At 36.1% G+C, this 19,173-nt stretch overlaps 1 protein-coding gene and 1 pseudogene across 1 annotated transcript; both read right to left on the reverse strand.

Annotated features, from left to right (window-relative positions):
* Positions 1-10,945: 10,945 nt before the first annotated feature.
* LOC111691965 (piggyBac transposable element-derived protein 3-like) lies at positions 10,946-14,998 on the reverse strand. Its single transcript, XM_023455536.1, has 2 exons — positions 14,378-14,998; positions 10,946-11,092 (listed from the first exon to the last, which is right to left on the reverse strand). The coding sequence occupies exons 1-2, from the start codon at positions 14,996-14,998 to the stop codon at positions 10,946-10,948; spliced, it is 768 nt and encodes a 255-aa protein (XP_023311304.1).
* A 2,791-nt stretch (positions 14,999-17,789) lies between these two features.
* Positions 17,790-18,845, reverse strand: LOC111691966 (annotated as a pseudogene).
* Between the last annotated feature and the right edge of the window lie 328 nt (positions 18,846-19,173).

Here is a 19,173-nt window from a genome sequence, read left to right on the forward strand (position 1 = left end):
TACTGCGACTATGCGGCTCGAAGTCGACCAAGCTTATGTAGAGATAATATGGGTGTGAGTTCAGCGGAGGTTGTTTTTAATGGACTGTATTTGTTGTGCCGGATTCCCGGGGAATAATACACCGTTATTGAACTATACACTACTTTATTGCAACTGTAATATTTGTACATTGTTTTACAAATGGTACGGGTTTTTGAGCTGACACTAGTAAGAAGAACATGCGTTCCCTATGCTTGCCAGTGCTGCCAGAGCCAGATGTTAATGCGAAATGACGGTATAAAACCCTGAAATATGGCAGTAGATTTGTCTTCGAAAACGGTAGGTTCAATAGATGTCATAATACCCGCTAGATGGCGTTGTTGCGTCCGCGTTGGTTATCCCGTCTCCAATTTGATATCGGTATCTTCGTCCCAATTTAAAGCTACTGCTTCAGATAAACGTTCGCTCGTTTTATTTAATATATTCTAAAGAGACACTCGAACCTCTGTTTCACTCTTATAAGCAATCTCACATATGATATCTTTTTTTGCTTCATGTATTTCCCAGTAACTAGGGTAAATTGACGATTTTCTTGCTTTTGTATCTATCTGCAAACCTTTATATTGGTATTCGCTAAAATCATATTCTAAATAAAATGCCAACGCAGATTCTTTTGTGTGTCTTAAAATGCATTCATCTTCAACAATTTTCGAATCACATTCTACAGGAGCTTCTGTTGCTTTTTTAGCAGCTTTTAACTAATTCTAATAATTGTATATTATTATTGCATTGTTTGGCCAAATCAAAAGCTCTTCTCTGTAACGTTTTATACGAAACTGGTTCGTCAGGGTTACATATATTTTTCCGTTTTCGGCCTGCATTGGTATTATTATCCACTATTCTTTTTTTGCGAGGCCTTCCCCGGTTCGTTGACTTTATTTTTCTTTTTTTTGCTCCACCCATNAAATTCTTTGCATCCAATGGTATAAAGGGCAATAAGGATTTTAGATTTTCTAATTTCTTGTTTGAAATTTCTTTGCCGTCTGGCCATAGAAATTCCAAATTATTTTTAAAAGATTGGGGTGGTTGTCTTTTGGCATTCTTTTGAAGGAAAACTTCGTGAAACGTGTCATCTTCGTTATGAGAATATTTTAAGAAAATTGAGAAAGGTTTTTCTTTTTCAATTTTTATTACCCTTGCTTTCAACCAACTTACTTTTTCTTTTTCTGTATCTGTCTTTCTGTTAGTAATCTCTTTTTCTAAATTTAAAGTTGAAAAGAAATCAGATGAGTCCATTTCAATAACAGTTAATGGATTTTTTTTTCTGCACATCTTCATTATATTAATGTAATCTTCCATGGTGTAAATTCTTTGATTCAGTTTAACAGCTTTTTCAATGTCGGCAAAATCCGAGTCATTTGGTAGATAGCTGTGACCCGGCACCAAATATTTAAAATAAATAGTTTTTAATGTAGGATGATTACTGAGAATATATTTTAGCATTAAAATTATTTTGATGTTTCTATTTTGGCCTCCACAGCTATCTGACCACATAACTAGTGTTTCAGTATTTTTTTGAAGGAACTTTTCTAAAAAATTTTTTAAACGTGACCCTACTTCTTGGGCTCCTCGACCAGCTACTCCTTCTTTCCATACAAAACAATATCCTTTATTTCCACAATGAACTCCTTCGTTATATACCCACAACTGTCGCAAGTAAAAAACCAAACTGGTAGGTATATTCGGTAATGGTAACGTCTTTTCCATGTCATATGTAAGTGTTTGCATATTGTGACTATCTGGAACAAAAGAAAATAATAGTAATGAAGAAAACCCGGAAAAACAGCACGAATGCAATATTAGAAGAATTTTTAAATACCTTTTGCTATTTGAAAATCATTTTTCATTGTCCTTCTAGCGTTTTCTGCCATATCTAGGTGCTGTTCGTGACATAATAGTAATCGTTCCTTCTCTTGTCCATTTTGTATATTTTTCAGATTAGCATTATAGGAATCACATACACTACATGTGTCCTTTATGTGTGGCTTTCTACGCAAGTTAAAATGTTTATAGAATAAAGATTTGAAAGTAGTAAAAGATATTTTTATAGCTTTATTATCTTCATTAAATAAATCGTACATCTTACGTTCCGTAATATCATAGTTCAAGTATTGAGCCTTTGTCTGCTGTCTACAGTAATGAGATTTATATGTAGGGAACTTCTTTATATGGTTAATAACAGACATAATTACGTTCTCAGATAATTTATTCTGTCCACCCTGTTTTTCACCTCTAGCATCTTTTATATCTCCTTTTCTAAATTTACAGAGAGCCGTATTTATGCGCTTCGAGCTAATTCTAAGAGTGTTAGCAAAGAAATTTTTACACACGGGAGTGCTTTCCAGACAATATATCCTAGTAAAAGATCTTTTATCAGTCTTTATTTCTCTTTCGTTTAACAGGAATTTCTCTCACTTTCGCAGCTATATATGCCGTTTGTGCATCGTAATTACCTAATTTGTAGAAGTTCCCAAAAATTTGTTTTCTTTTGTCTTCACTTAACAAATTTGCACAATTGAGTTTACATGTGCATTTATAATTTTCAAAAAACTGTTTTGTTTCTACAAATCTTCCTTTTTCTGTGTAATAAGGTTTGTTAGCATATTTCAATTTCTTTTTTGTTTTAAAAGTTTGTCCCGGATATTTTCTTTTTCTTCCTTTTTTTGGTCTTCTTTCCTTTTCAGTATTATCTATTAGTGTGTCACTGTTATCTGAAATGTTTGCGTGATTTATTTCCTTTTCTTCTGATATTATTACTTCTTCACTACTACTGCTACTACTACTGTTGCTATTGTATTGGTAGTCTGAGTCAGCAACTTTGGAAAGTTTATCAACAATATTGTCTGGCTTCTCTGATAGTTCCTTAGAGCTGCTATTATATTGATTAATCATAATATCCGAAATTATGTTGATTTTGTTTTCTGAAGTTGTTGCAAGTATGGCCGAGTTTGATGCTATACTGTGTAGGGGCTCCAAGTTCAATAATTCGTCATCACAGATGACCTCCATGTTTGCAATGTCAAAAGAATTTGTTACATCTTGTAAAGGTATATCTGTTGTTAAAATTGGTTCCTAAAAAGGAAATAAGATTGCTTTCGTTCCCTAATAAATGCTATATATATGAATTCAAAAAAAGTATGTACCTACTTCGCGACAAAGTTTTCTTGCTAAATAAAACAAACTTACCGAAATGTTTTCCATATCACCTGTATTTTCAGCTGTGTATTTCATTTAAGAGCCATTTCTAATATTTTACGTGCTCTATCCGTTTTAAAAAAATAAGAAACAATATCACTTAACACTTTTACGACCTACAGTAGTTTAAATAAAAATGCTTCAACTGACAGATAACATAACCTCAAATTATTTTAACATAGGGAACCAAGCGACATTAGACAGTACAATTATATTTTCAGAAAGGAACCATAGATTGGTTCTTTTCTGAGTAAAATAAATTGGTCTATATAGACTGTGGTTGTTGGTTCAGTTCTATATTCCAGCTAAATTTATATAAATGACGATATTATATGTTCTTTTCTGAACAATATTCTATAATACCTGAGGCACCACTTAGTACCCTTCATCCATTTTCTCAAAAGATGTCGCTTGGTCCCTTTCTAATAAACGTGATCCAATTATTCAATAAACAAACTAAATATTGAAAAGAAACTGTTATTTGCGATTATGTTTAACTTCCGTTCTATAGCAGGTAGAAATATCTTTAAAAACCCAAATTAAAGGTATTTTACATTGTGATTTTAATCGCAAATAACCCAAAAAGTATTGGTTTATCAAAAAAATTGTATGCAACAATTTTTGCTTGAAATTAGTTGCTTTATCGATTCCCGGAGTTATTTTAACAAAATTTATTTTCAACCCCTACAAAGGGGTAGAAACCACCCTCATGGTAAAAATATGTATCAGCATAGGGTGTATTTTGTTTTTTGAGCTATTCCCCACCTACTATCCAAATTTCAAGCAAATCGATGCATAACAGCGGAAATCACAGCTAAAAACATCATAAACTGAAATATCCGTAAATTTAAGGGTTCTAAATTTTTTTAGCTCAATTTAAACAATGGATTCTTATTCCTCATCTCAAAAACTATAAAAAAAATGTTTTGCATCATTTGAGAAAAAATAATTTCAAACGAGAGAGCAAAAATTGTAAATTTTTTCCCAAAATTATAATTTTGGGGCTCAATTTTGAGGGTGTAAATGGGGTTTTGGTGAAATGTGATTATTTTTCCCTTAATCTGTTCTACTTAAGCTTTAAAACGCTATTTTATATTTTTTTTATCTTTTTTCTACGAGGCGCTACTTAATTTTGTCCATACCCAAGTCCAAATGAATTATAGTGCGCCGTGTTGGCTATGAATCGGGCTCCCAAGCGGGCCCTAGCTTGCCTAATTATAGCTCAACGGCGCTTCTGTTCTGCATTCACTCGGGAATTCTGGGACGGCGGTACGGGGATTCCTGGGGGTGATTCCCCGGTTGGCGGCGTGGCGGTGGTGGTAATCTAGTGCTCGACACTGGAAAAAGTATACGGTAACCGATCCCCTATAAACGGCGCAAAGGGTATTACGTGATCTTGAACAATATTTTCCAAGTAAAATTGAGCTTTCATTGACCTTGGACGAATTGGTACTAATTCTGTACGGGCATTATAACAAATACCTCCCCAAAACATTCTAGACCCACCACCAAATGATTCCTTCGACACGATGTTACAGGTAGCAAATCTTTCTCCATGTCTTCGCCACACCCTTTCACGCCCATCTGAATATTTCGGAAAACAAAACTTATTTCCAGTCGTCGACAGTCCAATTTGCATGATCTGTAGCAAATCTAATTGTAAGTGGTCTAACTGCAGACCTTCTACTAGCTAATCCTACTCCCTTTAAACGTCTTCTGATAGTCAGAGCAGAAATCATAACATTTCTTACATCTTGAAAACAATTTGACGGAGAAAACGCTCATCCCTTGGACTCGTCAATATTTATCTTCCCTGCCCTTGTCTTCTAGAGTACAATCCTGTTTCTCTATATCTTCTAACCATACGACTAATTGTGGAATGGTTAACATTTAACAGATTGACCACATAACGCATACTTCGTCCTTCTTCTACTAAAGTGAATGTTCTTACACCCTAATCATTCGTTAAATTACGTGGTTGATTCATGTTTCTAAATTTTAAGGCTTTTTCTTTCTTTTTTCGTTACTAGAAAAGGTTTTGAAACTGTCAAGCTTTAATCCATCATGACATAAGCCATCTACGATTTTTATAATATTGCAGTAAATCGGTCAATAATAAGGTAACTTGATTTAAACACGACTGTATGCGATAGCAAGATGAATGTTAGAGTTACTGGTATACCCCACAAGTTTAAGAAAAAATACACACTATTTTTATTACGCCCGGTATAAACCGAAAATTAAAGTTTTATCGAAAACAAGTATAGTGACATTGTCAAGAAATAAACCTACAATGCAAAAAAAAATCAATGACATCGGACTCCGAGTTACGAAAGAAAGGAGCAACAAAATTTCGGTAAATTATAATGGTGTGTTAATTTTGAACAGGAGTGTATATTACTTCCTGAATGCAATTTAATAAATCTAAAGTTTCTTCGTATTTTTCATTTATTTTTCTAGATAAAACCAGTGAATAGCAGCGCCTTGTTACTGTTTTAAACCACGTATGAATTTTTTCAAGAAAAACAGCGTCTATTTTATTTTGAGATATGTAATATAAAATTGCAGTGGAAACGTCACTATTTAAAAGTGCCACAGCAATACCAACATTCATTTTTTCACAATGGGAAGCAGTGTGGCCAGATTTCTAAAATCTAGCGCGTAACCGCGCCTTTAAAAAACCGCCCAAAAGCGCCACTAAACGAAATCGAACGAGAAGCACTAAAATCGTTACGCTGTGTTTCTATATACCACAAATAGATAAATTTAAATTGTCTACGAACCAATCAAATGTATTGCAGATCCAGATTCCAGAATGATTAGCCTTGAATTAACACATAACCTACAAACCACTACCACGGAAACAGAACCACAGCCTACCGTTGGGTAGGCTGTGTGAGAACAGCATGGACCCGCACGGTAGAAATTAATTTTGATAAAATGGAAATGATTCTTATATCTTCAGATTCAATTATTCTGTCTTCATTTTGTACAGTTTTTTTGATAAAGATAAACTAGAAAGTTCAAAAATTTACTTTCTTGTGAATTGTGAACTTAAGTCCTTGATTGAGAAATTTAATAAGATTGGAAACCTTATTGAGAATCGCGTACCACTATAGGGTCCCAGCTCTAGCTCTAGATGTTTTTTAGTAATTTTGTGTAAAATGTTTACATACCATTATCACGAATATGGAGTAGACTAGTTCAACAATTGTTTAGTGATACTAAATTTGGACGATCGATACATGTCACATACTTTTCAAAATCTTAGGACCATCCTAAAACATGCTCGTTTTTATACATTAGATAACCAGTAGTACTAATTTCTTACTTCTCTCTACGTCGGCATTTGACGAAGGCAAACTGAGCAATTTAAATGCAAAAAGAGAACAATTTTGTAACATAAATTCCCCAGCAGCATTTTTTAACGTAATTGCTTTCTGCCAAAACTTAATGCCATCCTCAGGTACTTGCACATCATCAAATAATTCCTGCCATTGTACATTTAAGATCTGCCTATATTCAGTTTCCGAATCAGACAATTTTTTTTTATCCATGAAATGTAACGGTAAGTCTTTAAATTTTGGTCTAATAGGATTATTGATTACTTTAGGACTAATGTTTTTCACTTGAGAAAAAATTTTTAAGTGAGAGGGCATTCGCTTAATTAATTCTTGAATAAGAATTTTTAGAAAGTCAATACATTTGTTGATTGACTTTGAGGATACGGGAAAGACCCATAAATTAAACAAACTTGTGTATATATGGACTGTATTTCTAGAGTTTTAACTAACGGAGCATATGACAATATTAGCGTTATTTCTGTCATCTGTCATCCTCTCTTCACACGCCTACTCATCACGAGATTGTAGGATTGTCTATTTAACAACATTGTTTTTTTAAGTTATATATAGTTTCAGCTGATAAGTCTGCACGCAGCTTCAGCTCTCGTTCAAATTCAATACCTAAGTCACAATCTTCTACAGAAAAATAATTTCTTTCAAAGAACATGGAATTGTTTAGTTTCAGAAAATCATTATCGAAATTATTTAACAAGGCAGGTTTCATTATTTGCCTTGCAAACGTCCAGATATTTAAATTAACATCAGAAAAAGATTTGTAATAATCAATATTACTCTTTTGAAAATAGAGATTTAAGTTTTAAAATAGGTAATAAGAAAATTAGGATAAGTTTATTTTGCTCATTTTTAAATGTATTACTTAGTAGCTTTTCTGAATGACACCGTTCTTTGTCAGCATGAATGTTAAAAAATATTTCAAGTTCTAAATAATTTGACAAAATTTTGTCAACAGCACGGTAACGTGACAACCAACGTGTTTGTTGATAACTGAACAAATTTGGAAAACTTACTATCTGTGTTTATTAAATTGTAAATCTCTTTGTATTTATTCATTCTGATACTACTATACTTAAACCAATTATAAGTTACTTTCAGCAGAAAGTCAATTTCGTCTGAAAATATTTCGGACACTTTAGATGCACAAAGATGCAAACTATGACATATACACTTAACTAATATCAAATGAGGCAAATTAAAATTGTTCTTTAGCTGTGTGAATAAAGAATTATGTTCACCACACATGTTAGATGCACCGTCTGTTCCAATGCCCATTAAATTTTGCATGTTAATTTTTTTGGATAAAAAAATTCATAAATAGCTTCATACAAATCTGAAGAAGGTGTATGAATAACGGATACAAATGCCAAAAATTGTACAATAATGTCATTTTTGTTGACAGAGTAGTACTTAATGTTAATACATAGTAATTTCTCCATACTAACATCAGTCGATTCATCCACAATGATAGAATATGGATATTAAATCGTCCATTAATGAAGGGGCAATAACATTTTTGATGAGGGCCGAACATTTTGTGCGGTGTATGCGAAGTAATTCTTCGGATGTTTGCGAAGAACATGAAGCGGATGTCGATATATTATGAGAAAGCAGATTAATGATATTCGACAAGTGATCCACACTTCTTATAGTTGAATGGGCCGAAATGTAACTTGCTAAAATCAGTTCCTTTTTTTCATAGAATTACAATACACTGTCGTCGTACCTCATCATCCCGTGTTGCACTTACCATTAGGTTGCGGCTCTCAGGGTTTCTGGACATGTTATATGCTTCTCGCGCTGTCGCGCTGGACTCTGCTCGAGATGTAGCTAACCTGGTAATATTGCGCTTAGGCATGGCTAGGTGAGAGGACGCGATCTAATTTGTAACAACTTGTCGTTCCCTTAGATAGGATGTAAGAGAGGTTTGACTCTAACAAAGGGAATTTGGATAAGAATGATATGAGATATAGGATCGGTATTGGAAAGATAGGTGAAAAGTGACTTTAAGCGCCAATACGTCCCGCTATCTCTGATATTTGAGCTTAGGCGGCTATGAGAGCCGTTGATTAGGTAGTTTGTATATATAATTCTTATAATTATATATATCTAGAGGTAAACACTACGCTCATATAGTTCTGATAACTATAGGGGCGGTTTGATGCACTTCACTAGAGCTTATATCTAACACTTTATGATAGGGCTGGCTAATGGCCCGTGATTTGGGTCTGCCGCGGGTCAGAAATAAATGCCCGGGCGACGTTTTACCTTTCTTTTATAGATAAGAGGTAGGTTAGGTTATATATATATATATATTAACATAAATCTGACTCTAACAATAGGTTAAATGTGTGCGAAAGGCTGTAATAATGACTGTAGAGGCTTTAATGTCGCAACTGAGAATTTGGAGCGTCCCACACAGAGACTGGCCGGATACGTCGATCCGGTTAAATAACTGCAAATGCCTGCAGTTGACGGTCCATCTCGGTAGGTGATTCGCGGCCTTGATCCGCGGTTGATTCCCGGGTTTTTTCTACGAATTTTCTCCCTCTTCTTGACCGGTGCTTCCCTGCAAGGCCGGGGACCATTGGAAAGTGGGTCGAATTCTTGACTCCCTGGAAGGTGGCTGCTGGCGCGTTGTCGGCTTCGCATCGGTCGTCCTCGATGTGGCCTAACTCGTCTCCATCACCAGAGGGCGCATTTTTGATGATTTGCGGCTTCTCGCAGGTGGATTGGAAACATCGGTGATTTTCGTTATTTGGCTTGTTTGGCTCAACTGCGGCTCTGCGATGCTGGAAATCTGAAACATAGGTGTTTTTGTTTGTTTTCCTTGGATACTGCTGCTTCTTGGTTCGAGGCGGCTGGATAGTAGCCGGATTCGAAACCTTGTCGATTTCTTCCGTCTTCGCCCTGGTATTGATATCGGCTTGGCGAATGGAAGCTTTGTGTAAATTATGGCTTAGGACTTGGTTTGTGTTACTGGATATCGGACTTAGGACGTTGTCCGGGATGCTTGGGTCTGGATTGGAAACTTGGGTGAAAATCTTACTTTCCGTCCTGACAGCGACTTCGGCTTCAGGATTCGAAACATTGCGTAAGTTAATGCTCTGCCTTCGATTTCCCATGTTGGAAATCGGGCTTGGAGCTCTGTGCTGGATTTTGAGGTTCGGATTGGAAACATGGGTGAAAGTTTTACTTTTTCCTCTGACAGCGGCTTCGGCTTCAGAGTTAGAAACGTTATGCAATTTAATGCTTTGCCTTCGATTTCTTATGCTTGAAATCGGGCTTGGAGCTTGGTGCTGGATTTTGAGGTTTGGATTGGAAACATGAGTGAAAGTTTTACTTTCTCCTCTGACAGCGGCTTTGGGCTCGGGATTGGAAACATTGTGGAATATGTTTGTTATAGTTTCAGGTTTTACATAGAGGGCTTGTACTGGAGCGCTGCTCCGGGCGTTGGAACTTGGATTCGAAAGATAGTCGAAATCTGAAGTTCGCTCGTTCAGATTATACGACAACACAATTTCTGCCATATGATTTTGAACTCACCATACTTTTCTATCCTCAGTTGATTATGTGCAATTTTGGAAGCATGAAGTTTGTGTTTTGTTGTTTGGGCATGCCGCATTAGGTCTGCTCTGTGTGATCTCAAATCTGTAGAACATATTTTACAGCAACTAGAACCATCTTTTCCACCTGTTAACCAGCCTAATTTTGAAAAAGTGCACCACCACCACCACCAAACCATATAAATACATAAAACCACAACATGAATGACGATGTAATATACAATGGCACCATATCACCAGCCATCAAGCAACACAATACCGTTAAAAAAGGAAACAAATTATGTTATTTTCATATTTAAAGCTTAGATGCTATTGTATTAAATTTAATTACCTTTGAACTTCTCTTCGTTTTTCCACTCCTTTAAGTGTTTTTTGTTATACTTTGCCCATTTGCCCATTTTGGTAACAAAAACGTAAACAAAAGAACACAAGACCTTAGACCACTGTCAATCAGTTATTTATGAGACTCACTTCTACCAACCTACAAACCACAGACTCGATAATATTTTCTGTGGCACCAACTCGTTACCAGAGACCACAGAACATAAAAAAGAAACAGAAATACTAACAAGCGATTCTGTGATTACAAATACGATTGACTTATGTAGGGAAGAAAATATCAATTACTATTTTATTCAATATCACGACTATAGGACTTAAATTTCCATAATAATTTTATAGAGTTCATTGCAATTAAAAGATTCTCCAGTTAATTGGTAACACACAATTTGTTTCCAATGTGTTGATATCCCTTTTAGCATGAAAACTAATGCATGTGAGGCTAGTTTATTTTGTATTGTTTCCAGATGAACTGGACATCGTTGGTCTTCCGATACATGTCTTAGTTGAAGAATCAAATTGCAAGTCGGGTGTAATAGCCATTTCATCAAATAAAAGTGTGGCATGCTTTTCTTCTTCTTTAAGATTTTGCACCTGTAATAAAATTATTTCATTTTAGTATTACGTATTTCTAAAGTTTTACGGATAACTGACCATTTTACTGAAATATTCTATAAAAAGTGTTAAAATCTTTTTAAACTCATATGCTTATTAGGAGTATTACATATATGGTTTATCACCATTATATTTTCCATCTACTTCAACTGCCAACAACTAAAATTTATTAAAACTAGGGTGTGACCCGAATTTCTACAACTTTCATTAAACAAATAACATAGAATGATAGGCATACACTACGTAATTTTAGATTTCATTGAAAAAATTTCAAATTAAGATAAACAAACACCTTAAGCTTCAAAATCCCAAACACATCTTCAAGTATACTCGGAACAAATTTTATATTTACCATGTTGCAAGATTCGCATAAGGAAGTTGTTGACGTCGAATTTCCATTTGTAACTGTTTTTTCAGACCAAGATGTTCCTTTCCATTTATTATTTTCCAAAAATGCCATTTGATCGGGATTAAAAATTTTTACCAGGTTAGTCGGAGACTTTTCTTGCAATTTTTTCTCATAGTAACGACATTTGCGTAATGCCTGCCTTAATCTTGTTCTTAATTTATGTACAAGACAGTTAATATTATCAAAGGATTCATTTAGTAATTCACTATCACTATAAAATGATTCATCCGCAGTCTCCATAGAGAACTTCTCAATGGTGCCTTAAATATACAAGGTAGCGCAAAAGTTGTCACCCGATGTTCTTTGACTGTAATTTTTTTAATGAATGAAAAACTTTAGTTTTGCTTATGGATTGTGTTTATTTGATGTCTAATTTTTTTTTTCAATAACCTCTTCAGTCCCGAAAGTAAAACAAACCATTTTTTAAGTGAATATCTTTATTTATTAGATAATTAGTATCGGTATAACATAAATATAGTACAAAATAAATATTTTTTTCTTGCTGATAACAAAAAAATGACGTATCATATATGATACATTTGGCCCCAAAATAATGTGTTCCTATTTTGAATGAAAATTTTTAAAGCAATTTCTTTTTGCTGTGAAGCATAAATATACTTTACAAAATGAACATTTACAATATGTAAGATTTTTACATCCAGGCATTCTACATCTAGAGCGCGAGTGCGAATCCGAATCCATTTCTAGTAAATGGACAGCCCCGTCAATCCTTATGTTTCCGTGGGGAAGTGGAACAAAAGGTTTCCTATCTTGTTGATGAGGAACGATATTTTCTTCATCTTCATTATGAAGGGGTTGAGGATGCAGCAATTCTGAAGCGATTTTCATTTTAAAATCGTAGTAAGACATAATGTCTTTTTTCAATATACCATTACTTTTTGCAACACCTCTATACTCCAACCAAGCTGCCACAATGGAAAAATCAATATAATGGGGAATATCCCTAATTGTCCATTTTCTGGTTCGTACTCGCATCGCATATTTTGCAATTGTACGATCCAGAAGATCGACACCTCCCATATATTCGTTGTATAATTTAACAACTGCTGGTCTATCTATATGTATGTATTTCTTGTCTGATTTAGACCATCTTCTCCATTCATTTGGAGGTGTGTATCCACATTCAGTTGATGCAAGGAAAATTGCTTTATTATCAAACCATTTTGTTATCATGATTTTGCTGTCGTCAGATATCAACTGGTCGTGACTGCCTCTACCTTTTTTTTTCAGTACACCGTCAGCAATAAAATTTGCATTTTTAGGGACCCTACTTTTCATTAGCGTGCCTGTAGCTTTTATAGAATGTTCTTCAAGAATTCTAAACAATGCTATTGATGTGAAGTATCTATCTACGAAAATTGAGGAGTTTGACTGTAAAGATTGCGACAACTTCAACACAACTTTGCCACCTATGTCTAAGTTTTGAGGAGTTTTATATGACGAAGAAAGATCTGTGTCTTTTCCGGCATATAACAGAAAATCTAATGGCACTCCATCAGTTCGGGTCATTACAAAGTTTTTGAGACCCCATGGGGAAAGCTTGGCACAAATATACTATTTCATTTTTACAGTGCCTTGAAATGGCATCATCTGTTCGTCAATGCTAATATACTTTGGCCTTGGAGTAGAAATACAAGTTTGACGAATCTTGATCAATAAAGGGCCAAATTTCCAATATTTATCTTTCTTCTCGTCATCTGTAACAACATAATCATCCACAATTTTTAAGTTAGTTCTTAACCCTTTGAGGCCGGAATTAATTCGAAAATTGTGAAGTGAAATATAATGGGAATTTTTGAATAGAAATATGTTTATTAACATAACCATAAGTTGAAATATCACTTAAATAAACAAAAAATATACAGGATTATCCTGCAGGACGTGGTTACTAGTGCTAACCACTAGGAACTGAATAATACAGGTATCAAGTTTACTTTGCAAAATTGCAACTTGACAAATGAAAAAACAAATGACGCAAAATGATTCTTTTATTTTATGTGAAACAGGGCAAAACAGTTCCTGTCTTTATTTAGGCATAGCCCCACTTGACAGGTCGTACATTTCCAAATCGTTCTATGAACATGTTTGAGGGTACTACATTTAGCACACCGGACTGAGGTTGATCTTTTCTGCATATGAAGAGCTTTTCCATAACGTACTTCGTATGGAACAACCTTTTTGAAATTACTTGGAGGTCGTTCTAAAGAAGGTCTTCCGGACTTGGCAGGTTCAAAAATACCTATAAGTCCTCGCAACACAGACATTCTAAATTGTTTTAGTGTAAGGGTTTTGCAATTACATCTTTGCAATTGGAAGAGAATAAAGGCATTAACTATGGTGGCATCAAGAAAGTAAAAAAGAATCAGATGCCACCATTTATGAGCCTTTCTGTCAACTTCATAATGGCTTTTCATCATGTCAAAACGGTCAACATACCCCATATGAGTATTATAATCCCGAATCATCCTTGGACACGGTATCTCTTCCGCACAACCATTTTTCTTTTTTCTGGAAGTAGTCTCCATAATTGAGGGATCATGGTAGTTCCCTAGAAGTAGGACACTTCGGCGGTCCATCCATTTGAGGGCAGCTATTCCATCGTTTGAAACACGCCAATCAGCCTCCCCACGTTTCATGGCTTTGTCTGTTTTGAGTTCGGGGAAGTGTTTACGCCCTTTTCGAATAGTTCCACAAGAATGTATTTTATCAGATTATAACTTTCGCTGAAGTTGGACAGAATTAAAGTAATTATCGAAAAACACCTTGTGATTTTTATCTACCAATTTTCGAGTGAGATCCATGACAACTCTATGGCCCAAAATTTTTTCTGTTACTTGATCAGCCTTGCCAGTATAAATTTGGAATTCGCACTTGTATCCTGTTGAATCCGCTCGAACCCAAACTTTGTAGCCTCGTTTGATAGGTTTCATTGGCATGTATTGGCGGAAGCTACTACGCCCTTTGAATCTTATCATGCTCTCGTCCACGGATTGAAACTCGCTAGGCTTCATGGACGACATAAATGTTTCTTGAAGCTTAGAGAGTAGAGGTCTTACCTTATATAGCTTGTCGTAGTTTTGTTCACCTTTTTGTGGTTGAACTGCGTTATCATTAAGGTGAATATTACTCAGCAACCAAGCAAATCTATCTCTACTAATAACGGAACTAATAAAAGGATCTCTCATTTCTTCCTGAGAAGACCAGTAATCTTTGAAGCTTGGTAGTTTTTTCAAACCCATAAGGAGATTAACTCCCAAAAAGATTTTAATCTCCTTTGCAGTTGTTGGTTTGAAATTTCTTCCTTCACCATGTCTCTGAAATGCGTAAAGGTTGATTTGGAATGTAATGTGGGTGATCAAATCTTCTGGAAACAAATGCAAGAATACGTCTGTCGGTGTCTCAATATCATCAGGCAAATCCGGACCAGTTGCTTCTGCGAAAGCACTTGGTTTCATAATGTTGGAAACATCGTCAGACCAGTAATCTGGCAGGAATATATCAGGTCGTCTGGCGAGAGGGATATCATCATCGCTGTCCCAGTGTAAGTCGTTATTGGAACGTCATTATCCTCGATAATTATGTCCATATTTTCGATGTCAAAAACATCGCCATTATTGGAAGCATCAGGTGTCGGCAATTCATCATTCATAACCTCGTCTAGATCTTCTACAAGAGATTCATTATCGCTCGGTATTTCGTCTAGAAGATCGAAAACACGACCTGGATCCATATTTTCGATATCAGACAATTTCCAGCAAGCCATATTATCTGAAATGCAAGGAATTAAATTACAAAATATGCTCCACCACATTTGTTGTCAAATTTTAGGATTAAAAATACTTTCATACAATCTATTAATATTAGGAATATTAAGGAAAAAAAATAATTTTTTTAAAGTATTATATATTCCTAGTGGTCACCATGGGAAACCACACAAAAATCTGCTCACGTCAAGCTCATTTAGAGAAATACAGAATATTTTTTACAACCGACAATAAATATGCATATGTTGGAACACTTACATGCTATTCTTAATGCAAAAATATAACAAAAACTATGAAAAAATTCAAAACTAATACGTAACCTCAAACACGCTCTTAACGCTATCAGTGCAGCTAAAGACGAACAAACATCGATGCAATGCGCAAGGACAATAAAATGATCTGTAGGCAACACATTAAACACTGTGGTTAACACGTACTACCGGTAGGAAAATAATAGGGTGGATATTAGTAATATTGTTTTCACTGATAACCAGTAGTCCTCAAAGGGTTAACTTGAATAATCTATCTCTAGTCATTTTATCAGCTATTATGCTATATCTAGTTTCTCGCTCCCAAAACATACGGGTTCGTGGAAATCTCAACAAGCAAGTTATAATACTTATACCCCAGAAAGTTTTAATTTCCTTTTTATCAGTATTCAAAGAAACTCCTTTTGTTTGCACATGTTTCCTATTGGAATACAAAGCCATATTTATGAAAACGTCATCATCGATATATTTACGGAAATAATCAAATGGCTCTAATAAATTATTTGAATCTAATTGAGGATTTTCGTCAATTAATTCTCGAAAGTTATCGCTTCTAACCCAGGGCCTGACGTCGTTGGTCGACTTTGGAAGCGGGCACCGGGAAACAGTTGAGCAAGCGGCACGTCATCATCAGAGTCTTCTGACAAAGACAAGTTTTCATCAGGGTGTGTATCTGGTTCCCATCCATCATCAGATTCATCTGGCAAATTGATATCTAAGTCAGAATCACTGGCATACAACAACTCTTCTAGTTGTTGATGAGACAATTCTGAAATATAAATTATTCTTTCTTAACTAATTGCAACGTTATAGTCCCAATATTTGATATATAACAAAAAACTGCACTTATAGGCAACCATGTTGTAGAGTCCTAATGTATATTACTTGATGCGTGAAATAAAAGTATGTGTACAAGGTAAACATAATTTTTTTTATATAAAATTTGCCACTTGGCATATAAAAATAAGTGTACATTATATTTATTTCTTATAAGATAAATTATATCCCAATAAAAACACTGACTTACCTTTATTTGAAGATAGAATTCTATTTCTGGAGCTAGTCGCCAAGTTTGCAATGCTCTAAATGTCAACTACTGAGATTAGTGTCACTGTTTCCACATAGATGGCGTTGTTTACAACATATATTATATGATATAGTAGGTCTGAACATAAAATTAGTGATTTTTTTTATAAAAGAAAAATGTTACCTAACGTATCAAATGTGATACGGGGGGGACTGAAGAGGTTAAGCAGAAGAAATGATATCGACCAAGTGGCCGCCGCCAGAATTGATGACCATACGTGCCCGATTTATGACATTTTTCATCATTCTTGCCCGAACTTCCGGCGATAGGTTCCCGCATTCCTGATGGATATTGTCTTTGAGGACTTCAAGAGTCTGAGGCTTGTTGACATAGACTCATGACTTCAAGAAACCCCACAAAAAGAAGTCTAGAACTGTTAAATCGGGCGATCTTGCCGGCCAGTGCAAATCACCATAACATAATAGATTAGGCGACCCGGAAATGCAGCCCTCAGAATTTCGGTTTTGGGTCGTGCAGTATGCGCTGTTGCTCCATCCCGTTGGAACCACATGTTCTCCAGTCCCAATTCGTCCAGTTGAGATAGGAGAAAGTCGTTGAGCATGGCTCTGTAGCACTCGCCGTTCACAATAATCGTTTGGCCCGCGGCGTTTTCGAAAAAATAACGCCCGATGGGGCCTCCAGCGTAAACACCACACCAAACAGTAACTTTGAGCGGGTGTAATGGCTCTTCGTTCAGAATTATCGCTTCGGCCCAGAAGCGATAATTCTGNCCATGTTGTAGAGTCCTAATGTATATTACTTGATGCGTGAAATAAAAGTATGTGTACAAGGTAAACATAATTTTTTTTATATAAAATTTGCCACTTGGCATATAAAAATAAGTGTACATTATATTTATTTCTTATAAGATAAATTATATCCCAATAAAAACACTGACTTACCTTTATTTGAACACAGAATTCTATTTCTGGAGCTAGTCGCCATGTTTGCAATGCTCTAAATGTCAACTACTGAGATTAGTGTCACTGTCTCCACATAGATGGCGTTGTTTACAACATATATTATATGATATAGTAGGTCTGAACATAAAATTAGTGATTTTTTTTATAAAAGAAAAATGTTACCTAACTTATCAAATGTTGTGATATGAGGGGGACTGAAGAGGTTAAGCAGAAGAAATGATATCGGCCAAGTGGTCGCCGCCAGAATTGATGACCATACGTGCCCGATTTATGACATTTTCCATCACTCTTGCCAGAACTTCCGGCGATAGGTTCCCGCATTCCTGATGGATATTGTCTTTGAGGACTTCAAGAGTCTGAGGCTTGTTGACATAGACTCGTGACTTCAAGAAACCCCACGGTTAAATCAGGCGATCTTGCCGGCCAGTGCAAATCACCATAACATAATAGATTAGGCGACCCGGAAATACAGCCCTCAGAATTTCGGTTTTGGGTCGTGCAGTATGCGCTCTTGCTCCATCCCGTTGGAACCACATGTTCTCCAGTCCCAATTCGTCCAGTTGAGATAGGAGAAAGTCGTTGAGCATGGCTCTGTAGCACTCGCCGTTCACAGTAATCGTTTGGCCCGCGGCGTTTTCGAAAAAATAACGCCCGATGGCGCCTCCAGCGTAAACACCACACCAAACAGTAACTTTGAGCGGGTGTAATGGCTCTTCGTTCAGAATTATCGCTTCGGCCCAGAAGCGATAATTCTGCTTATTCACGTATCTACAGAGATGGAAATGGGCCTCGTCGCTCATGATGATTTTCGATGAAAAGTTGTCTTCCTCGTGGTGGAGATTCAGGATGGCTTGAGCGTAAGTTACACGCGCTTGGCGGTCAACGGCTAGCAGCTGAAGCACTGTCTGCACTTTGTAAGGGAACATCTTTCAGCAAAATTCGCGGTAAAGACCGCCGATTGATGCCCAATTGCGTGACACGTCGTTTGGTCGATACTCCGGGGACCTCTGCGACATCTTCAGCCACAGCCGCGATATTATCAGCAGAACGGCTGCTCTGGGGCCTCCCAGACCTGACAGCATCTCGTATTGTCTCATACTCTTCTAGGCGAGCAGCTAAACGCCGTAGTGTTTGCCCAGTTGGTGTCGGACGACCGGGAAATCTACGTCTAAATTCACGCTACGCCAACACCACCGACGAATTATTACGCAGAAAATCGAAACAATTATTACGCGTTCTTGAGGAGTATAGCGATTCATGTCTTATTGATGTGTATTCTGTATATGTTTACTTCAAAAATGTCAAAGCAGAACTGACATTTACCGCCATTTGCAAAAATTATAGCATCTTCCGATAGGGTGATGACTTTGTTACGTTTGATTCTATTATTTTTCTTATTAAAAGCCAGTGAATGTTTCGGCATGTAAGGCAACACGTTTAAACGACAACAAGGCGGGGTGAATGGCACCGACTGCCAACGGTATGACCGTTCCAAACGAAGTACACGCCACTCCTCCTTTTCGACAACTCGGAGAGGCAAATAAACATGCCAGGCACCTATCTTTTTGAGTCCAATCGGCTGCTTGC

Source organism: Anoplophora glabripennis, unplaced genomic scaffold (assembly GCF_000390285.2).
Source record: "Anoplophora glabripennis isolate ALB-LARVAE unplaced genomic scaffold, Agla_2.0 scaffold755, whole genome shotgun sequence".
In the NCBI taxonomy this organism is placed as follows: Eukaryota; Metazoa; Arthropoda; class Insecta; order Coleoptera; family Cerambycidae; genus Anoplophora; species Anoplophora glabripennis.